This window comes from Lissotriton vulgaris, chromosome 4_1 (assembly GCF_964263255.1).
Source record: "Lissotriton vulgaris chromosome 4_1, aLisVul1.2, whole genome shotgun sequence".
NCBI lineage: Eukaryota > Metazoa > Chordata > Amphibia > Caudata > Salamandridae > Lissotriton > Lissotriton vulgaris.
Genome location: NC_141691.1, coordinates 2,037,370,838 through 2,037,394,631, shown reverse-complemented (window position 1 = coordinate 2,037,394,631; position 23,794 = coordinate 2,037,370,838). Strand labels below are relative to the sequence as shown.

Genomic DNA, 23,794 nt, shown 5'->3' with positions numbered 1-23,794 from the left:
CCATGTGCGGAGCACCGCGAGAGATGCATTAGGCCTGCCCCAGAATGCTACATCACTACAGATAATTATTGTAATTTCTTTGCATGTGTAGAGTTAGAAATAAAATACTTCTTTTTCCTACAAAAGCAAGTATTTGATTAGTCATTGATATATTGTTGGTACTGTGTGCAAGTCGGATGAAGTCTTGCTTAGAGAGGTGGTGTAGAACCCCGCCCTTCCAGCACTTCATGAACCAGAGGTGTGTGTTTTCCGTCACAAAACAGTGATTATTTCTGTTTGCGGAGGGGCGCCACAGCAATAGCCAGGATCACTTTTTGGCATAGAAAACGAACCAGGAAGTACACCCAGGATATTGGTTACATGTTTGTTTGCTGATGTGTTTGCAGTGGTGAGTCATTTAGTGCAGTAAGAAGAGAATAGTGCAACGAAAAGCAGGCTCTGGTGTTCTGTCTCTCAGAAACTTCTGAATATGTACAGCAGGTGGGTCTTCTAGAAAGTTTGTTGTTTAAATGTCTGCACTTTGTCTTGTTGTCTTGAAGAGAGCATCTTACATCTTCACATGATCACTGTTGTGACCAGTTGTCAAGGAGGATGGGTCATGCATACCATCTGTGTCAGTTGGGTCCATGCCCTGTCATGTCTTGTCTAGTCCAGTGTACTCCAAACATGCCAGTGACAGCTCTCTCTGCTGCCGGCCAGGGTCCTAGCTCCATCTGCCAGGCTCTTCTATGTTGTGACGTGTGGAATTAACTTGGTTTGGATGGGACATTTCAGGAGGAACTGAAAACCAAGCTTTACCTCCAAGCCTTCCCTGAGAATGGACTCTAGGACCTTCCCTGATCCTCGTCCAGGTCTATTTTGCTCTGCTTTTCTTCCATCAATTGCCTGGTCTTTCATCCTTCTTTCGCCACCTTCTGGTTCTGGAATGTTCCGGCTAGACTGTGAAGTGAACCTGACCCCTCTTACATCACTGTCTTCCTTTCGCTGTGGGTCTTTGCATTTCTCCTTCCTTTCCTTTACCTTTTTAGTAAATGTGAAGATGTAGGACTGAAGGGCTTAGAAAAGGGGGTGAGGCACAGATGTGTGGACACCCTTCGCTACCTGTAGCTCATGCAGGCAACATGGGCCACTCTGTGTGAAGCCCACCATGAGGCTGTTGGCAGCCGTACCTGCTTCCATGCCCCCAGCAGCACACAATTTCATGATCTATTTTGCATAACATGTTTGTAGAGACCTCACTTTGCCTCTGTGGCAGACCTCTTCCCTTGTCTGAGGCTCTACCGGAGGCCAATGCCTATGTGAACCTGCATGAAAAATCGACGTTCCATCCTGTAACAAAGGGTGTAGAAACCAAAAGTGCGGCAGGTGCAGCGGCACCGCTTCCAGGGTCTGCACTTACGTCTGTTATCAGTACTGATCAATGAATGGGAAGCTCAGTTAATTGTTTGCCTGGGGCCTCTGGCATCCTCATTACGTCACTCTCTGTACCCAACAAGTGCCACTTTGTTACATTTTAAACATGCACTTCCCTTGTTAATTCCTCCCAACCGTGCCCTTCACAGCAACTCCATTATTAATTATAACCCAGGTGTGACTTACCATTGGCCATTTGCTGGTAATCACTTTCATGACACCTATGGGGCGAGTCAGCTGCAGCCCAGAGATGTAACTTCCATTACCAGCCCCACTGGGATTAATGGAGCCCTCATCCATCGGCCCAATGTCCTATCATTGTCTTTCATTCCACCATAGGTGCAGGTAACCCTGGAAACCAAAAGGGGCCCAGTCCCAGCAACGCTTTCTGCTGCCGTCACGCACTTGTTCTAAGCACCGGGAAGCTGAGGGCCCTCTAGACCTGCTGTAGAAACGTGTGGTACCATCGAGCCGGGCCCCAGCATGTGTGCACAGGTGCAAAGATGCCATTGCACCAAGGTCAGGCGGATTAAAGAGACATTTAGGCGCTGACTCTCTGGGACAAAATTAATCAGTAATTTGGGCATGCGCAACCCTTGCAACTTAGCCTTTTCATAAAGGAAAGAACAATGAAGTCAAACTAAAATACAACTGAACATAGCCCTGAATATCACATAGGATTTAAAATGGAATATAATAATTTGTGGTATTTAAAGCACCTTTTTTTAAATTATGTTTTTCACACTGAAGAGTCTGATCGTTTTTGTATATGTATGTGAAGTGTATGGAAAGGGTGACAACATTTCCTAGTCGCCTCCCGGTCAGGATGAGAGGTGGATTGTCGGTGACCAGCAATGCTGTTCATCATTCTCACAGACATGTTCTGCTAAAGGTAGAATGAGATCTGAGAAACGGTGACACTGTACAATGGTCAATTACGAATTCCTTAATGTCATTTCTTGTGCATTGTCAGTTTCTATGCATTGTAAATACTTCCAATGTTTCTCCATCAATTCCTTTTATCCCATAGGATGAAAATTATTCTGTTTCTCCTGCTTTTGGGCCGGGTAAAAAGTCAAACACTCGAAAGTTGTAAGCCATCACCTTCAGGTAGGAGAAGTTGCAATCCCTTCAGGCATCGGTCTACAGAAAGCCTGCTTCATATTTCTGTAAAGAAATCATTGAAATGTAAAATAGCCTGTAAAGTGGTTGCTCCGTTGGAGTTTGACACGGTGCACAAGAGGTTTCGGCGTGTTTTTTTAATTTATCTCACAAAATGTAGAAATGGAGGCACTGCATATCTGTCTTCTGGATGAACAGATGGGGTGGGGGGAAGTTTTTCCGTGGAGAAACGTGTGATTAGTGGCACAACGTTCGAGAAGAGTTGTATTATGGTTAACATCTCTCCTAACACATGAGGAGAGAGATAAAGTAAGTAACACTGTTCTGATTTCATTTCAACTTTTTTTTTTTTTTTTAGGTTTTTCAAGTATGTATATCAGTAATACAATTTGACAATCATGAAAGTATGTAATTCTTTTTGCACTCTATATACGAGAAAAGATCAATTCATTAGAGGGTCATCACTGACAAAATATCGATGACAAATATATTGATGAAAAGATATAGACGGCAAAAATATCGGTTGTCTATACTTAAACAGGTAAGTACAAAAATATTGAATTAAAAATATTGAAGTCAAAAGTATAAATGTACAAAATATCGACTTAAAAATCATATATAATATAAAATAAAATATAATAAATATATTAAAAATATTATTAATATTAACAAGATACATCAGATTTTACATATATTTTAACTAAATATAACAAATAAACTTAATTTAAAATAAAAAAATGAAGCACGCAAACATAATAATTTATATATATATATTTATATTTGCCTAAAAATAATGTATTAACTATTATCTTTATTTAATTTTTAAACTTTTAAATTATATGAAAATAAAATGTATACATATATCAATAATTTAAAATTAAACAAATAACCATTTTGTAAGGAATTGAAGCATTTAACTATTAAAAAAAAGGTAAACGTACATTTCACAATACAATACATACAACAGTACAGAAAGTATTGGATAGCGAATGGGTAAAATTGAGCATTCCCATGCCAGTGAGTACAACAGTAGGGAAAGGACTGGATAGCGGAGGGGTAAACATTATTATTCCCAATACAGTGAGGGCAACAGTAAGGAAAGTATTGGATAGCGGAGAAGTAAAAATTACTATTCCAATTCCAGTGAGTGCAACAGTAGGGAAAATATTGGATAGCGGAGCGGTAAAAACTACTATTCCCACTCCAATGAGTTCAACGGTAGGGAAAGTGATGAGTAGTGGAGGGGTAAAAATTACTATTTTCACTCTAATGAGTGCAACAGGAGGGAAACTGATGGTTAGTGGAGGGGTAAACATTAGTATTCCCACTCCAATAAGTGAAAAAGTAGGGAAAGTGCTGGGTGGCAGAGGGGTAAAAATTACCATTCACATTCCAGTGAGTGCAACATTAGGGAAAGTGTTGGATAGCGGTTGGGTACAAATTACTATTCCAATTCCAAAGAGTGCAACAGTAAGACAATTTTGAACAGCGGAGGGGTAAACATTACTATTCCCAATCCAGTGAGTAAGACAGTAGGGAATGTTTTGGATAGAGCAGAGGTAACAATTGCAATTCCCACTCAAATGAGGGGAACAATCTGGAAAGTGCTGGATAGCAGAAGGGTAAACACTACTATTCCCACTCCAGTGAATGCAACGGTTGAGAAAGTGCTGAATTGAGGAGGAGTACAAATTACTATTCCAACTCTAGTGAGTGCAACAGTAGGGAAAGTGCTGGATAGGGAACAGTAAATAATATTATTCCCACTCCAATAAGTGCAATAGTAGGGAAAGTGCTGGATGGCAGAGGGGTTAAAATTGCTATTCCTACTCCAGTGAGTTCAACAGTAGGGAAAGTATTGGATAGCGGAGGGGTAAAAATTACTATTCTCACGCCAATGAGTGCAACAATACGGAAAGTGCTGTATGGCAGAGGGGTAAAAATTACGTTTCCCGCACCAATAAGTGCAACTGTAGGGAAAATGCTGGATTGGAGAGGGGTAAAAATTACTATTCCTACTCCAGTGAGTGGGAGCTGGTCCTGTCACCAAAACCTCGGGTTGAGGACACCTTGATCTTGATGTCCTCTGTGCTGCATGAGCCACGCCAGCCACCTAATCGCTCTCCTGCTGGGAAATCTGGTCAGGAGGTATACAAATACACATATGATGGATTTTTATTGTGTGGTCTCATCGTATATCATTTTATATCAACATACTTGTTTTTATATGAGACTCGTTTGGAGTCCTTTTGTGGTGTCAGCATTGGGTCACAGGGAGCGTGGTTGCAAATACTTTACACATTTGCTTTGTAGATAAGCCTTGCTGCTCATACCAAGCTACCAAGGGGATAGCAGGAGTTATATGAGAAGGTGTCCTTCCTTTCCCTGATGTGGAAATGAAGGTCCCTCCTTGGCCTAAGGTACCTACCTCAGCCAACTAGGGATCCCAGTTCTAACAGGTGTCATGCTTCATCATTGGGTGCTCCTGATCGGGCCTGGTGGCTCTTTGTTGGAGATCTTTTGATCTGGTAATGCTGTTAAGGTAAGTGCATATAAGAGAGCTCTGTGAGAAAGTGATACGTGTGAGGGGTATCTAAAATAGTCTCTGTTATCCTAAGAACAAATTTTATAGTGAAAGGATAACAGGGCTAAGTAAAAACAGTGGTGCTGTCGTGAGGTCGTAATGTACCAAGATAGTGGTTAACAGGGTGTGGTCAAAATGTTTCAAGCCTAGGGAGCCTAGAGATTAGATGGTGTTTAATTAGGACCAAAAATAGTGAATATGCGCCCCCATGCGGGCAAAGGATCTCTCTTCTAATAAAAGATAGTCACTCAATTTTAGTGAAGCTGCACCAGGATGGTTGCAGCACAGCAAATCCACCTAAAATATAAGGAAACAAAAGGTGGACAAGCAAACGTGACAGCATTTTAAGAATGTAAACTAGTATTTACTGTGGCCACACAATAGGTCATATGTGCAATACACTCAAAAGTAGTAGGGTGCACCTGCACTGTCCGAAGTCAGGTGACAGATATTAGAAAAACAACAAAACATGGCTGGATCATTCCCTCTTGAGGAGTTAGTGGACCACCATTTCTGTGATTCTGTTTAAATAAAAGTATTTTTTTAAAGCAGCCCTTTTAGAATTGGTAGTAAAGGGCAAGTGTTTTGCGGCCACAATTGTGGCTACAAAACAATTGTAAATTGAAGTGTGATTTGCTATGAGGAAGGGACGCCCTTGACACACCCCTTCCTAATAGCCAGTCACAACCCCTATTTTACAAGTCAGTAATAGATTTTTGACTCACAAAATAGGGTTAGTACAAAGAGCAGAGCTATTTTACAGTCACACACCGGACGATTTCCCATTTGTGAATGCAAAATAACGGTCGTACAACAGGCCTTAGGAGTTCTAGGACATTTGCAATTTTAAGCGGACTCCATAGAGGAAGTGCTTAACTTGATGGGAGGTGTAATCATAGAACAGAATATGATTGTATGCAGAGGAACAGACACATACAGTCCAGTGCTCTGTGTGTGTTGTGTTTATTTGCATGCTTCCAGGCTGGTGAGCAGTAAGCGGACGACGTCTACCAGACAAGTATTTGTCTCCACGTATTCAACCCAATCCAATGTGGTCAAATCCATCATCTTAAATTGCTGGTCTCTACTACAATCAGAACCTGATTTCCAAGGAATGTTTGCAGAATGTCCATTATTCTCATATAAGAGATCACCAAACCTTAAAGAAATTCTAAACAAACGCCAATCTTCCCCACAAGCTAAGCACAGAGGAATGATGAAATGCTTGAATTGTTCTAATTGCAACAATGCAGTCACTGGCAAACTGATCCACCATCCTAGGTCAGGTAAACCCATCACGTAGAACTTTAATGCCACATGCAACAGCCATCACGTGGTGTACTACATAAAATGTCCTTGTGACCTATTTTACGTAGGTAAAACAGAACGCATGTTGCGCACACGCATAACAGAGCACAAAAGTTGTATACGTACTAACACAACCAGTTCTCCCATTGCTCAGCATTGGAATAACTGTAAACACAACATTGCACAACTAAGATCCGGGGTTCTTGAGGTTATAGACCATCGCCCTGACCGTGATTCATCTAAAATCCTACTACAACGTGAAGCGCATTGGATTTTGTTCATGCAATCCTTGACCCCAACAGGGCTTAATGATAAATTAGAGCTAGCTTGTTTCCTGTAAAAACTACTCAATATAGATCGCTTTAGAATTCATAATTATGCCACACTGGTTTTTATTGTTACGCCCCACACGTGGCATTTGTACTTGTACTTGCAAACATTGTAGTCATGAGTGACACTGATTATTCACTATGCTTAATGTAATGTTGCACTCTGTGCTAATGTTGCTCGATGTCTCAGCTGTTTGTGTTTTATGCAGTGTTTTCACGTTTTATGTACTTCATGTTTCGCATGTATCTTCTATATTTTGTTGTAGGATGGGTTTGCAACTAACTATAAACATGTTCCATTAGATGCTTTACAGAGTGCCTCACCTGCTGTTTTTCGGTGTTCTGGCAGTTTGCTTTGCTATACTTTAAACCCCACACACTTTCCCTCTCTAAGATGGCAGACACGCTTTCGCGCTTTAGTCCACTCTCGCTTTCCATTGTGCACTCTCCTTCAAACGCCGACCGACAGCGACCGGTGTTTCTCAGCGTGTTCCGAATTTACATGTCCTGTCAGCTCTACACGGTCGATATTCCTTAAGCCACAATCTTTCTTCTTGGTGAGTTTCTTACAGATTTTTGAACATTCTTGCGCATACGTACACTATCTCACCAGCTGGGCCACTAATGCGTCACCATTTTACAGATTGGTCTTCACCGACCAGGTGTTCTTCTCCCCGTTGCGGTGGTTTAAGGGAGTCTTGACGGGTAAGTCCCGCTTCTGTAAACTTCACTTAACACGTAGCCTTTGCTCGGATGGTTCGGTATGCACTCTTTCTCACCCCTTTCTTTTCAGCCTTCCCCGAGTTAATTCGCAACAACGTTTGTCACACAGCCTTTTTGGGCATACAGCCAGGGCTGTATCTGTTGGTTAAATGTAGCTTGACGCTACTAACTCAAGTAAGGACTATTCATAATTATTTTCGCTAAGCGCCCTCACACGCGGCCGAGCATCAACCATCCCTAGTCACTATTTAACAATACCCCATGAACCCAGCCCACCTTCAGCCATCACAAGTATTTGAACTAAGTGCACGCTGTCTTTTCGGTTATCTATTCTCTACCTTCTCTTTTGGCACTCTAGTTCTCTCACACCATTGTGTTCAGTTCACCATCACTATTGTTTCCGCACTCTGGTATAGTGATTGCTTCAAGTACACTGTTGTGTTCTATTTTTCCTGTAACCAATATGTCTAACCCCAAGAGTAACCACATCTGTAGAAGCTTCTCTGAATTATGATTGTTGGAATATACTGTACCTATTTATGCAGATACCCCTGATGAAGGGCTAGATAAGCCCGAAATGCATTGGGAATGCTTAAAATTAATTTGATGATGCCAACATCGTGGATTTTGTGACTGCCAACAAACTCCCACAAACAATTAAAACATCCAAGCATCTAAACCTTGTTTGAAGACTCTTCAATCACCATGTGTTATTGAATTGCTGATTACTTTGTATAACTATACAAATTGTTTATTTGCATTTTGTTTGTATCTTGTACATAGTGGTTTACAGTCAGTGGAGTGTGTTGAGCAGTGCTCCAGGTTTTCCAGATTAGCATCTGGATATTTCTACCTACTCCAGGCTGGTGAGGACACTACAGGATGAATCAGGGTGAGGATCCCAGTATACAGAGCATCAAATAGATGCAACCAACTTAGAGACAGGAACTCTGGAGCCTCCCACATATTCTATAAGAAATACAGAAATAACCCAAAAGTATCTTCACAATTGTCATGATAAGCACAGTTTAAAATGGGGAAATGAAATTTTAAGTTAAAAGGGAGCATTCAATCATACCACAGGCCTGTCACTATCATTAATAAGGGTTGCCTCATAAATTAAAAAATATGTTACAGTTCATACTCACATTCAGTTGCCATTCTCAAAATATATGACCTGAAGTGGCTACCCTGCAAAAAATGTATCAGAGTGAAGATGACGTTCTTGTGATTTAATTCAAAACAAGAATAATATGTGCATCCATAGACCAATTTTTGGTCAGGAATTCTTTTGAAAGGAAATGTCTTGCAGAGTAATAATGTGCACCACCTAGTAGAATACAAATGAAGGAGTAGTCATTATAAGCTTGAATAACTCAACAAAGGTGTCTTTGTTGGAAGCCAAACTACCATGGCTAAATCTCTTTGTACACAAATATTGGAACATCTTCAAAAGAGTAATGGATGTGTTAAAACAACTATATAAATATAAGCCATAATAAATATGGGGCTATGGCACAGAGGTGCCATCTTACACAGAGGAATCTCCCTTCTACCTATATAGATCAATAAGACATATTAGAAAGAATGTAAGGTCACCTATAAAGCTGTTTCTCAAAATAATTACTTCACTTGTGATGGAAAAGATATTATCTTGTGAAGGAAAAGCTATTATCTAAGCAACAACATGTGCAGAATCAGTATAAACACTGGATACGATTCGTAAGTGAGGAGGTAAGAGCGAGGACCGAGCAGCGAGGAGCAAGAGTGGCACTGAATTGAGCTGAGCAGTAGCCCCCGCCCTAGCCCCTGCGATTGCTGCTGAACTGCTACTTCAGGTGTTCCTAAGTACCGGGGGGATCCAGGGGGTTATGGGGTGGACAAGTCCCTCAGCCCGTTGTTCTGCTAGTTTTCCCAATTTTCTGCTTTCCCCTAAAGAACCGTGCCCGGAGGGGACCAAGATCAGAGATGGAATTGAGAGCAGTGGAGGGGATATCCGGTCCCTAGTCCCCTAAAGCAAATGCAGAAGCAGTAGTGACCACAACTCTCTCTCCTCCAGCATCTCTCTCCCAGACTCTCTCAGTCTCCATCATCATCTACATTGCCGTGACTCAACAACACACTAGCGGCAGAGAGCCGAGAGCAGTAAGGTGTGACTGGGGGAAGTGGTGAAGGTGGGTGGCTGGTTCAGAGAGGGTTGCGGCACTGCTGCCATTAGAAGGAAGCTGCTGTGTGTAAGCCCAGACAGGATGGTGGAAGCAACCCAGATACGTATGGGTGTGGCTTACTGCCTCGTCGAGTGTGCCCTGCTCAACAGTGTCTCCCTCCTACAGCCCAGCGCACCCTGAGCCAACCACATCACTTGTAGCTTCGTTTTTGTAACTTTGACAGTTACATTGGATGAAGCAGTAAGGGTAAAACACCTACTACTCCTCTTCTTTAGAGCTCAGGTGCCTCCACAATGGTGCACTAATGGCATTTACTGCAAGCATCTATCGCAAGCCTCTAAATCACCCAGAATCTAAGCATCAAGTCAAAAGGCACCTGCAACAAAACCACCAAAAACTCACTGTGGCATGCTCACTGGGGAAAAGGCCAAACAAGCATCAAAAGTAAATTCTGCAGCCAGAAAAGCAGTCAGTAGGTCATACGACTAGAAAAGCTCGCCAACTCATTTTATCTATTTACCAGCTTAGCCCAGCCCTGCCCGGTCATCAGAAACTAAGTAGAGCAATGAGATCAGGCAGGACAAGGAAGCAACCACCACAACCAACAAAGCAAAATCGAAACCCAAAGAATTGCATCCCTCTTGGGTTGCTCACCAAAATCATCAGGTAATCAAGGAGCAATGCTAATATCACCAAGCTATTCAATCTTTGGTTCAATGACTACAATGGGATAATTACCTACTTAAAGGACCCCACCTCAGTCATATACTCCACGATAACAAAGGTTAATGGCCTTCTTAAACCGCTGATGCCATACAAACTAGCCCCTATGCAGAACAAAGACAAAAAAGACAAAGAATTACACAAGACAACAGCAACTGCAATGAATGCAGCTCCAAACAGTAGCGGGTGCAAAGAAACCCTCCATGTGACAGTAGCCATCGAACAGGAGGATGCAAATCCGAACTGCTTGAGCAATAAGGTGCAAATTATTGAAGCATAACTACACTTGAGCACTGAAATACACCTTAAGGATGAAGCCTTAACATATAGTAACAGCACAGATTCTATCCCAGGGACAGCAGATGCTGACCAAGAGGTTATAACGTCAAACTGCAGGAGGAACACGGTGCAAATCACGCAAGTGCAAGTTGACCCTAGCACAGAACTGGATCTCACACCCAGGGTTGACACAAGAACTGACAATAGAGCGGAAAACTATCAGGATGTAGAAAACCCCCCAAATCACTCCACTCCAAGACAACAGCTAAAGCAAAAATATAGGAAGGAGAATATCTATAATACAGACGACTTCTGTGACTCGTAGATGGTGTCGCAATCAAGACTGAACAATAAGGACATATTGCAAGCAATAAACACCATGGCTAAAGCTTCACCACAACTGTGTAAGTAACCGATGCCCCGACCGGAGGCACACTTCACTACAGGAGAAATATTAAGCTCCCCAGAAAAAGAAAAGGTTGCAATGATAAATCCAACAAGCAATTACACAGCAAAAATAAACAATATTAAGTTTAGTAACCAAGAGCCACATGTGTCAAAAAAGAGTTTTGCGATTTTCAAATTGCAATTTTTAGCGAATCGCAATTAGAGAATCGCAAAATGCAATGTATGTAGGATTTGCTGAAAATATATTCCTTATTTGCTAATTGCAAATTGAGATTCCCAAATAAGAAATACCTTCACAATCATTCCTATGGGCGAGGAGGCTCATAAAATGAATGGGAAGTCATTCTCAATTTGCGATTACCAATTAGAGAATCACAAATTCAAAATGCAATTTCAATGTTGCAAGACTGCCAAAAGGACACCCTGTTGCACCCCTTAAATATGCATGTGTGCACATGTTGCACACATACATGCCCTAAAGCATATGTGTGAGATATATGGCACTTTTAAAAAATCAAAAATTGCTTTTTTAAAGAAAATCGCAAATTAAGGAATTTTCAATTCCTTAAGGTCAAATGGCAAATTTCTGGAGCTTCCAGAATTGCATTTAAGGAATCACAATTTACAATTCCTTAATTGCATTGGCAAAATAGAGAATCACAAATTTTGGAATTCTCTATTTTGCGATGGCCTTTTGGGATGACACATCCCAAAAGGCTTTTTCCAATTCACAAATGGGCCGATTCTGAGAATCGGCCCGTTTGCAAATAGGAAAAAGGCTTGGTACTTATGGCCCCAAGAGAAGATATTAGAGAAAGACAGAAAGGCTCACCCCTCAATGTCAAAATACATCAGCTTAGCACAAGAAACGGGTCAAATTGATGAGTCCAACAGCTGGTCAATTAAGGAAAAAGCTGACACCGCGGCTCATAGACCATCAGCAAACAATAATAGGCATGTCTAGCTCACCAGAGCTGTCAAGAAAAGAGGCCTCCCCCTTAGCTATCAAAGTCCATAATAAAAATAAACCATCCACCAGTGAACAGTGGTCTGTCACGGAAAATACAGTAGACAAAAATGACATGTACCACCTATCCAGCAGTACAACAGAATGGAACTATCAGCTGTATCACAGCATTACTAAACATCTACTAGATGAGAATCAAGAATCGGAAAAAAAACTGGAGTCCTTTCAAATCTGCACACTTCCTTATTGAAAGCACTGCAAACTTGAACCTGTGCCCTTACTATGCTGTCTGATAAACTTGACATCCAAATCAATCTACCGAATGCCATAGCAGAACACATCTCCAGTATAAATGCCAAGCTTGACTCAATGATGGGCCAATTATATACAAATAAAAATAAAACACCTACTCTGGTACAAGCTTTAAACTGTGCTTGCAGCCCAATTCTGGAAAAATTAGGGTTTCTCCCAGCACTACTAACAAGCATTCTCCGGGAGGGCAGAGAAGCAACTAATTTCTCAGAATCAAATAGCGCATTCCGGAGCTGTGGAATTAAGCAACAAGGAAACCACCGCCGGGCAGTGGCGTAACAAAACATGAGGGGGCCCCCCTGCAAACTACATGGAGGGGGCCCCCCTCCCATTCTCCATGCCAGTCTAGAGCTCTCAGGCCAGCGACCCGCCATACTGCAGGGGATGCGGGGCGATTGTTATGCCACTGTCCCCAATACAGCCGTTATAGGTAACACTTACCTTGCATCCTTCTCCTCTCTGCCTTGCACCCTTCTCCCCCGCCGCCTTGCACCCTTCTCTACCCTGCATCCTTCTCCCCTCTGCCTTGCACCCTTTTCCCCTCTGCCTTGTACCCATCTCCCCTCTGCCTTGCACCCATCTCCCCTTTGCCTTGCACCCTTCTCCTCTCTGCCTTGCACCCTTCTCACCTCTGCCTTGCACCATTCTCACCTCTGCCTTGCACCCTTCTCCCCCTCCGCCTTGCACCCTTCTCTACCTTGCACCCTTCTCCTCTCTTCCTTGCACCCTTCTCCCCTCTGCCTTTCACCCTTCTCCCATCTGCCATGCACCCTTCTCCCCCTCCGCCTTGCACCCTTCTCTACCTTGCACCCTTCTCCTCTCTGCCTTGCACCCTTCTCCCCTCTGCCTTGTACCCTTCTCCCCTCTGCCTTGCACCCTTCTCCCCTCTGCCTTGCACCCTTCTCCCCTCTGCCTTGCACCCTTCTCCCCTCCACCGTGCACCCTTCTCCCCTCCACCTTGCCCCCTTCTCCCCTCTGCCTTGCACCCTTCTCCCCTCCGCCTTGCACCCTTCTCCACTCTGCCTTGCACCCTTCTCCCCTCTACCTTGCACCCTTCTCCCCCTCCGCCTTGCACCCTTCTCTACCTTCCACCCTTCTCCTCTCTTCCTTGCACCCTTCTCCTCTTTGCCTTGCACCCTTCTCCTCTTTGCCTTGCACCCTTCTCTTCTCTGCCTTGCACACTTCTCCCCTCTGCCTTGCACCCTTCTCCCCTCTGCCTTGCACCCTTCTCCCCTCTACCTTTCACCCTTCTCCCCTCTGCCTTTCACCCTTCTCCCCTCTGCCTTTCACCCTTATCCCATCTGCCATGCACCCTTCTCCCCGTTGCCTTGCACCCTTCTCCACCTTGCACCCTTCTCCTCTCTCCCTTGCACCCTTCTCCCCTCTGCCTTGCACCCTTCTCCCATCTGCCTTGCACCCTTCTCCCCTCTGCCTTGCACCCTTCTCCCCTTCACCTTGCACCCTTCTCCCCTCCGCCTTGCACCCTTCTCCCCTCCGCCTTGCACCCTTCTCCCCTCCGCCTTGCACCCTTCTCCTCTCTACCTTGCACCCTTCTCTGCCTTGTACCCTTCTCTACCTTGCACCCTTCTCCTCTCTTCCTTGAACCCTTCTCCTCTTTGCCTTGCACCCTTCTCCTCTTTGCCTTGAACCCTTCTCTTCTCTGCCTTGCACCCTTCTCCTCTTTGCCTTGCACCCTTCTCCTCTCTGCCTTGCACCCTTCTCCTCTCTGCCTTGCACCCTTCTCCCCTCTGTCTTGCACCCTTCTCCTCTCTGCCTTGCACCCTTCTCCTCTCTGCCTTGCACCCTTCTCCCCTCTGCCTTGCACCCTTCTCCCCTCTGCCTTGCACCCTTCTCCCCTTCACCTTGCACCCTTCTCCCCTCCACCTTGCACCCTTCTCCCCTCCGCCTTGCACCCTTCTCCCCTCCGCCTTGCACCCTTCTCCCCTCCGCCTTGCACCCTTCTCCCCTCCGCCTTGCACCCTTCTCCGCCTTGCACCCTTCTCTACCTTGCACCCTTCTCCTCTCTTCCTTGCACCCTTCTCCTCTTTGCCTTGCACCCTTCTCCTCTTTGCCTTGCACCCTTCTCTTCTCTGCCTTGCACCCTTCTCCTCTTTGCCTTGCACCCTTCTCCTCTTTGCCTTGAACCCTTCTCCTCTCTGCCTTGCACCCTTCTCCCCTCTGCCTTGCACCCTTCTCCTCTCTGCCTTGCACCCTTCTCCTCTCTGCCTTGCACCCTCTCCCCTCTGCCTTGCACCCTTCTCCCCTCTGCCTTGCACCCTTCTCCCCTCTGCCTTGCACCCTTCTCTACCATGCATCCTTCTCCCCCTCTGCCTTGCACCCTTCTCCCCCTCTGCCTTGCACCCTTCTCGGCCCCCCATTTCCCTCTCCCTGCGGACGCCCATGGTGTGTTCTAACAAGCGTGCTTACCTGAGGGCACCATTTTGCTGCCTCGTCCCTTCTCATGTGAGCTTTGCCCTGGAGAATACTCTGTCTGGGGGCCCCCACTCCCACCCTTGTCAGGGTCCCGAGCACTGCTCTGTGCTGTCTCTTGCTCTTGCTCTCTGAGGCCCCCACCCCATCCTTGTCCCTGTCTCTTCTTGTCCCTGTCTCTTCTCTTGTGGGGTGGAGCCCCCACCCCATCCTTGTCCCTGTCTCTTCTGTTCTCTTGTGGGTGGGCCCCCCACCCCATCCTTGTCCCTGTCTCTTCTCGGATGGGGGCCTGTCCCTGTCTCTTCTCTTCTCTTCTCTTGTGGGGTGGGGCCCCCACCCCATACTTGTCCCTGTCTCTTCTCTTCTCTTGTGGGGTGGGCCCCCCACCCCATTCTTGTCTGTCTCTTCTCGGACGGGGGCCTGTCCCTTTCTCTTCTCTTCTCTTCTCTTCTCTTCTCTTCTCTTCTCTTGTGGGGTGGGCCCCCCACCCCATCCTTGTCCCTGTCTCTTCCCGGATGGGGGCCTGTCCCTGTCTCTTCTCTTCTCTTGTGGGGTGGGCCCCCCACCCCATCCTTGTCCCTGTCTCTTCTCTTCTCTTGTGGGGTGAAGCCCCCACCCCATCCTTGTCCCTCTCTCTTCTCGGATGGGGGCCTGTCCCTGTCTCTTCTCTTCTCTTGTGGGGTGGGCCCCCCACCCCATCCTTGTCCCTGTCTCTTCTCTTCTCTTGTGGGGTGAAGCCCCCACCCCATCCTTGTCCCTGTCTCTTCTCTGGGCTGGGGGGGAGAGGAGAGAGTGGGGGCCGGGCTCTGTGCTGCCTCAGAGGAGCAGTGAAGACTGCTGTCTCTGGTGCCCCCATCCTCTTTCCGGGCCTGCCTCTGGCTCTGACTGAAGAGAAACAATGTATATTGATACTTTGTTTCTCTTCAGTCAGAGGGAGGGGGCAAAGGGCTCCGAGCAGGCTGCACCTGCTTCAGATGCAGAGAGAGAGAGGCTTGCTTCAGCGCAGACCTCTCTCACAGCTCTCAGAAGAGCTGAGGGGACCGGGGCCCCCTGGGGGCCCCTTCAATAACTGTAGAGAGTGAGGCCCCCCGCACTGCGGGGTCTGCGGGGGAGTTTGTTACGCCCCTGCCACCGGGTCGTCTTCTCTACAACCTGCTATTCAGATTGACGCCTCACAAACCTAAGTGGTCCAACAACCAACATCCCGGGCCAACCAAACAAATATCCTTCCTCCCCTTTTAACAAAAAGGCAGATGAAAAACACACTAGGAAAGCGGGAAATGGGACCCAAAATAGTAAAGTATTAAAACTACAAGTGAAGGACAATTACCCAACCTTTAATTTTTAATGATGACCCTGGCAATCGCCAAGCAGAATCAAGAAGACGAGATCATTCGGGCAAAACTCAGTCGCTAGACACTGCCAGCTGCATCCCCAGGGTTAAAAAGCCCCGTCTCAGCAAGGTTGAGTTCGGAGAGCAGTGGTCATTCGTTTAACAGAAATCAAATAAAAGAAAGCAAAGCTAGTGTGCGCACAGTTGCGTGCCCTGGGGGCATTATAGATAGAATTAAAAATGTGACCGCAAGTGCACAGCTGATTATGACCATCTGCACAAAGGAAAGAGGCTGTTCCCACAGCAGTTTAGGTCTTGCTCTAGAGATTCACACAGAGGAAAAACGAGGAGTTAGGTAAGTGATCTCACAGAGAGGCCAGCAACCTGGCAGGGTGGCAAGAGACCAGATATTGATTAAAATAAATGTTCAATGTGAAAAAGTGAGCCACAATGAACCAGAAAAGAAGTTAAGAAATCAAAGCTCTAGACCAGCGCCAACAATTCTTCAGCAAAAAAAGGAGCCTAAACTAAACTTAAACACCACACTATTCCTCACAAGGACCACAAGATCACCTAAACAGAGGGAACATCTTGCACCTAATGACAGTCATACCAACTCTAAAACATTTAGGGGCAGATTTATGATAACTGGCGCATCCCCAGGGATGCGCCAGTTATTTTGCGCCGCTGCTCCGCCACCCATGGTGCGCCGCATTTACAATGCGGCGCACCATGGGGCAAAAATGGCACAGATGCGTGACGCATCTGTGCCGTAAAGGTGGCGCATTGCTGGAGATGCGTCGCAAGCGCGACGCAGCTCCAGCAAGGCTCGTGAGTGCCCCATCTTTACAATTCTGCGTCAAGACCTACTCCTACTTCAAGCAGGTGCAGAGTTTTGACACAGCATTGGCCTGAAAGTGACTGAGTGAAATCTTATAGATTTCACTCAGCCACTTTTGAGAAGGCGCACCTGCCCCGGAACGCCCACCCTGCGCTGGAACGCCCACAAGTGGCGCAGGGCTTTACAACGTGACGCATCTGCCTACATGCGTCACGTTGTAAATGGGTCGTAGGGATGCACCACGTTTACGCCGCAGTCTGCCTTGCACCCTTCTCACCTCTGCCTTGCACCATTCTCACCTCTGCCTTGCACCCTTCTCCCCCTCCGCCTTGCACCCTTCTCTACCTTGCACCCTTCTCCTCTCTAACTTGCACCCTTCTCCCCTCTGCCTTTCACCCTTCTCCCATCTGCCATGCACCCTTCTCCCCCTCCGCCTTGCACCCTTCTCTACCTTGCACCCTTCTCCTCTCTGCCTTGAACCCTTCTCCCCTCTGCCTTGTACCCTTCTCCCCTCTGCCTTGCACGCTTCTCCCCTCTGCCTTGCACCCTTCTCCCCTCTGCCTTGCACCCTTCTCCCCTCCACCTTGCACCCTTCTCCCCTCCGCCTTGCACCCTTCTCCCCTCTGCCTTGCACCCTTCTCCCCTCCGCCTTGCACCCTTCTCCACTCTGCCTTGCGCCCTTCTCCCCTCTACCTTGCACCCTTCTCCCCCTCCGCCTTGCACCCTTCTCTACCTTCCACCCTTCTCCTCTCTTCCTTGCACCCTTCTCCTCTTTGCCTTGCACCCTTCTCCTCTTTGCCTTGCACCCTTCTCTTCTCTGCCTTGCACACTTCTCCCCTCTGCCTTGCACCCTTCTCCCCTCTGCCTTGCACCCTTCTCCCCTCTACCTTTCACCCTTCTCCCCTCTGCCTTTCACCCTTCTCCCCTCTGCCTTTCACCCTTATCCCATCTGCCATGCACCCTTCTCCCCCGTTGCCTTGCACCCTTCTCTACCTTGCACCCTTCTCCTCTCTCCCTTGCACCCTTCTCCCCTCTGCCTTGCACCCTTCTCCCACCTGCCTTGCACCCTTCTCCCCTCTGCCTTGCACCCTTCTCCCCTTCACCTTGCACCCTTCTCCCCTCCGCCTTGCACCCTTCTCCCCTCCGCCTTGCACCCTTCTCCCCTCCGCCTTGCACCCTTCTCCTCTCTACCTTGCACCCTTCTCCGCCTTGCACCCTTCTCTACCTTGCAATCTTCTCCTCTCTTCCTTGAACCCTTCTCCTCTTTGCCTTGCACCCTTCTCTTTGCCTTGAACCCTTCTCTTCTCTGCCTTGCACCCTTCTCCTCTTTGCCTTGCACCCTTCTCCTCTCTGCCTTGCACCCTTCTCCTCTCTGCCTTGCACCCTTCTCCCCTCTGCCTTGCACCCTTCTCCTCTCTGCCTTGCACCCTTCTCCTCTCTGCCTTGCACCCTTCTCCCATCTGCCTTGCACCCTTCTCCCCTCTGCCTTGCACCCTTCTCCCCTTCACCTTGCACCCTTCTCCCCTCCACCTTGCACCCTTCTCCCCTCCGCCTTGCACCCTTCTCCCCTCCGCCTTGCACCCTTCTCCTCTCTACCTTGCACCCTTCTCCGCCTTGCACCCTTCTCTACCTTGCACCCTTCTCCTCTTTTCCTTGCACCCTTCTCCTCTTTGCCTTGCACCCTTCTCCTCTTTGCCTTGCACCCTTCTCTTCTCTGCCTTGCACCCTTCTCATCTTTGCCTTGCACCCTTCTCCTCTTTGCCTTGCACCCTTCTCCTCTCTGCCTTGCACCCTTCTCCTCTCTGCCTTGCACCCTTCTCCCCTCTGCCTTGCACCCTTCTCCTCTCTGCCTTGCACCCTTCTCCTCTCTGCCTTGCACCCTCTCCCCTCTGCCTTGCACCCTTCTCCCCTCTGACTTGCACCCTTCTCCCCCCTGCCTTGCACCCTTCTCTACCATGCATCCTTCTCCCCCTCTGCCTTGCACCCTTCTCCCCCTCTGCCTTGCACCCTTCTCGGCCCCCCATTTCCCTCTCCCTGCGGACGCCCATGGTGTGTTCTAACAAGCGTGCTTACCTGAGGGCACCATTTTGCTGCCTCGTCCCTTCTCATGTAAGCTTTGCCCTGGAGAATACTCTGTCTGGGGGCCCCCACTCCCACCCTTGTCAGGGTCCCGAGCACTGCTCTGTGCTGTCTCTTGCTCTTGCTCTCTGAGGCCCCCACCCCATCCTTGTCCCTGTCTATTCTCTTATCTTGTGGGGTGGGCCCCCCACCCCATCCTTGTCCCTGTCTCTTCTTGTCCCTGTCTCTTCTCTTCTCTTGTGGGGTGGAGCCCCCACCCCATCCTTGTCCCTGTCCCTGTCTCTTCTCTTCTCTTGTGGGGTGGGCCCCCCACCCTCTCTTCTCTTCTCTTGTGGGGTGGGCCCCCCACCCCACCCCATCCTTGTCCCTGTCTCTTCTGTTCTCTTGTGGGTGGGCCCCCCACCCCATCCTTGTCCCTGTCTCTTCTCGGATGGGGGCCTGTCCCTGTCTCTTCTCTTCTCTTCTCTTGTGGGGTGGGGCCCCCACCCCATACTTGTCCCTGACTCTTCTCTTCTCTTGTGGGGTGGGCCCCCCACCCTTTGTCTCTTCTCGGACGGGGGCCTGTCCCTTTCTCTTCTGTTCTCTTCTCTTCTCTTGTGGGGTGGGCCCCCCACCCCATCCTTGTCCCTGTCTCTTCTCGGATGGGGGCCTGTCCCTGTCTCTTCTCTTCTCTTGTGGGGTGGGCCCCCCACCCCATCCTTGTCCCTGTCTCTTCTCTTCTCTTGTGGGGTGAAGCCCCCACCCCATCCTTGTCCCTGTCTCTTCTCGGATGGGGGCCTGTCCCTGTCTCTTCTCTTCTCTTGTGGGGTGGGCCCCCCACCCCATCCTTGTCCCTGTCTCTTCTCTTCTCTTGTGGGGTGAAGCCCCCACCCCATCCTTGTCCCTGTCTCTTCTCTGGGCTGGGGGGGGAGAGGAGAGAGTGGGGGCCGGGCTCTGTGCTGCCTCAGAGGAGCAGTGAAGACTGCTGTCTCTGGTGCCCCATCCTGACTGCCTCTGGCTCTGACTGAAGAGAAACATTGTATATTGATACTTTGTTTCTCTTCAGTCAGAGGGAGGGGGCGAAGGGCTCCGAGCAGGCTGCACCTGCTTCAGATGCAGAGAGAGAGAGGCTTGCTTCAGCGCAGACCTCTCTCACAGCTCTCAGAAGAGCTGAGGGGACCGGGGCCCCCTGGGGGCCCCTTCATTAACTGTAGAGAGTGAGGCCCCCCGCACTGCGGGGTCTGCGGGGGAGTTTGTTACGCCCCTGCCACCGGGTCGTCTTCTCTACAACCTGCTATTCAGATTGACGCCTCACAAACCCAAGTGGTCCAACAACCAACATCCCGGGCCAACCAAACAAATATCCTTCCTCTCCTTTTAACAAAAAGGCAGATGAAAAACACACTAGGAAAGCGGGAAATGGGACCCAAAATAGTAAAGTATTAAAACTACAAGTGAAGGACAATTACCCAACCTTTAATTTTTAATGATGACCCTGGCAATCGCCAAGCAGAATCAAGAAGACGAGATCATTCGGGCAAAACTCAGTCGCTAGACACTGCCAGCTGCATCGCCAGGGTTAAAAAGCCCCGTCTCAGCAAGGTTGAGTTCGGAGAGCAGTGGTCATTCGTTTAACAGAAATCAAATAAAAGAAAACAAAGCTAGTGTGCGCACAGTTGCGTGCCCTGGGGGCATTATAGATAGAATTAAAAATGTGACCGCAAGTGCACAGCTGATTATGACCATCTGCACAAAGGAAAGAGGCTGTTCCCACAGCAGTTTAGGTCTTGCTCTAGAGATTCACACAGAGGAAAAACGAGGAGTTAGGTAAGTGATCTCACAGAGAGGCCAGCAACCTGGCAGAGTGGCAAGAGACCAGATATTGATTAAAATAAATGTTCAATGTGAAAAAGTGAGCCACAATGAACCAGAAAAGAAGTTAAGAAATCAAAGCTCTAGACCAGCGCCAACAATTCTTCAGCAAAAAAAGGAGCCTAAACTAAACTTAAACACCACACTATTCCTCACAAGGACCACAAGATCACCTAAACAGAGGGAACATCTTGCACCTAATGACAGTCATACCAACTCTAAAACATTTAGGGGCAGATTTATGATAACTGGCGCATCCCCAGGGATGCGCCAGTTATTTTGCGCCGCTGCTCCGCCACCCATGGTGCGCCGCATTTACAATGCGGCGCACCATGGGGCAAAAACGGCACAGATGCGTGACGCATCTGTGCCGTAAAGGTGGCGCATTGCTGGAGTTGCGTCGCAAGCGCGACGCAGCTCCAACAAGGCTCGTGAGTGCCCCATCTTTACAATTCTGCGTCAAGACCTACGCCTGCTTCAAGCAGGCGCAGAGTTTTGACACAGCATTGGCCTGAAAGTGACTGAGTGAAATCTTATAGATTTCACTCAGCCACTTTTGAGAAGGCGCACCTGCCCCGGAACGCCCACCCTGCGCTGGAACGCCCACAAGTGGCGCAGGGCTTTACAACGTGACGCATCTGCCTACATGCGTCACGTTGTAAATGGGTCGTAGGGTTGCACCACGTTTACGCCGCAGTTGCATGACGCAAATGTGGCGCATTCCCAACATAAATCTGCCTTTTAACATTTACAGACTTGTTGGCAATAGAATTCATTGGCCAGGCAAATGATAAATGAAGGAAAAAAAACATGCAACTTGGAAGATGGAAGAAATGGTCTCAGCCATCTTAAAAGAGGCCCCAAAGTTTGAAGAGTGCGATATATCTCTTTCTATTCCTTTGATACAACATTATCCTGTCACCTCTCCTGTCATGAAATAGCCCCCATGCAACAATCCTAGTACAATCCTATTTTTCTTGATTTTACAAGGCGCAAAAGGTGTGTATGGTAAACATTTGCAACTATAAAAGTTACAGAATATAACATACCAAGAACCCCAAAGACTAGACTTGCAAAGAGAATGGCATGCAATGACGCAATTGATACCAGAGTGTCACCCAGTCCATATCTTGTCCCGGAACATAAGACATCTAAAGAGATGCCTGCCGGAAAATTGGTCTCCAGAGAGCTGGGAAAATTAGGAAATCATTGCCCTCCAAGATACCTAGCTAATAGCCCCAGTGGAAATCCCCGGGCATATCCTCCACCAGCACTAAAGATGTCTTCTGTTCTATTGTCAACAACCGCATCAGACATGCAAATAATAAAAATGGAGTTGGGCTCTCAGTTAGTTGTGAACACCATAATATTTATTAATCTTTATGCACACCCAAAAGAAAAGAGCAAATTCAAATTTCAAATGCTTTATTCGGTATATAGAATATAACCATATAGCAGACAAAAAGAATATACAGATAATACATCATAGACCTTTTTTTTAAAGAAAATCGATTGCCATACTAAAACAAGGGCATGAACTAAGTCTCCACGAAATTAGAAAAATTAAATCATTTTTGGAGTACAAAGTTGCGGTGTTTCGCTCAAGACATTTTGCAAACAGTTAATTACATTATTACATTATTTCCTTTAAGTAAAGTGACAAAGTGCGTAATCCCAAAAAATGTATGATTTAAAATTAGAATAGCTCATATTTCATTTAGATATATAGTTTATAATTGAATTCATGTTAAAATATTGACAATATATGATAATTTCATCTAGATAAATAGTCAATTGATAATTTAAAAATACAGTAATAAAACCAATACAAACAACAATATACAGACTGTTAAAATTACAGGGATCATGTTAATCTGAATCATGAGATGATCGATTTCCTACTGGAAACACATTTTAAAATGTAGGTAGCTACATGGAAACATACATCCGTGCTATTCAATTCGAACATTAACCGCAAGGCTTCTTTGGTAGTTCTTTTGTTATGTTTTTGAAACATAGGCTTTAGATATATTTCCCTATAAAAAATATCAAATTTACATAAAAGCATAACATGGCAACAGCTCTGTTTGGATGTCCCGTCGCATGGGCAGGGCAAAGTGCTATTCCATCCAGTATGTGGGAAGGACACTAGGCGGTGCACAGTGCCCAATCTCAGCCGGGTCAATACAAAACGATGTGAACTTCTGGTGACGGTTATCAAGTATTGTTGGAGACCTTCTACAATATTGTGTTCGTTATAGAATGCGTATGTATGTTGGCTTGCATATCTGGCAGCCCTAACCTTCTTTGCATTTTCCAAGAACAGATCTTTTAGCTCTTTATTTGAAAGCGGGACGCTCTGTTCTGGGTTAAAAAAAGGGTTGTGGTCATAAACTGCCTTGAACCAAAACCAGATGTGCCTAAACCAGGGGATACGCATATGATGTTCTAATTTTAAGCAATCCTTAATTACGGTTTGTGTGAATTCTGTTTCTGCTTTAGACCAAATGGATCTCCATAGGGAAAGGGGACGTAATGCGGCCAGATCTCCAATGTAGGGTAAACCTACTTCCCTATGTATGATCTCTATAGAAGCAGATGCCGGGGTACATAATAAACAAAGAAGAAAGTGATTTTCCTGATGTTGAAGCAGCTTAAAACTATTGGTGTTATGTCCCCACACACCGGCCCCGTACAGTGCAGATGACAAGCACCTCACGATGTAAATGTGGATCATTACTTTTATTCTGCGATTCCCCAGTTTAGTTGCGAATCTAAAGATGCTATTGGTGTTCCTCGATAGTTTTAGCTGTACGCACTCCTGTTCGCTGGTCCAGCCCCCGTCCCCCGAAAAGGTTATCCCTAGGTAACAACATTTCTTGACGGGTTCTAGCCTGACATTATCTAAAAAGAAGGTCCTGTTT

The 23,794-nt window shown here is 46.8% G+C and overlaps 1 protein-coding gene across 1 annotated transcript in view; it reads left to right on the top strand.

The window, feature by feature from the left end:
- Positions 1-469: 469 nt before the first annotated feature.
- The window catches only part of LOC147724917 (pentraxin fusion protein-like), a 70,489-nt gene continuing 47,164 nt past the window's right edge, over positions 470-23,794 (top strand). Inside the window, exons 1-2 of the mRNA XM_086918131.1 lie at positions 470-480; positions 2,444-2,523. Of these exons, the coding sequence (XP_086774257.1) occupies positions 470-480; positions 2,444-2,523 (91 nt within the window). The remainder of the gene's footprint in view (positions 481-2,443; positions 2,524-23,794) is intronic.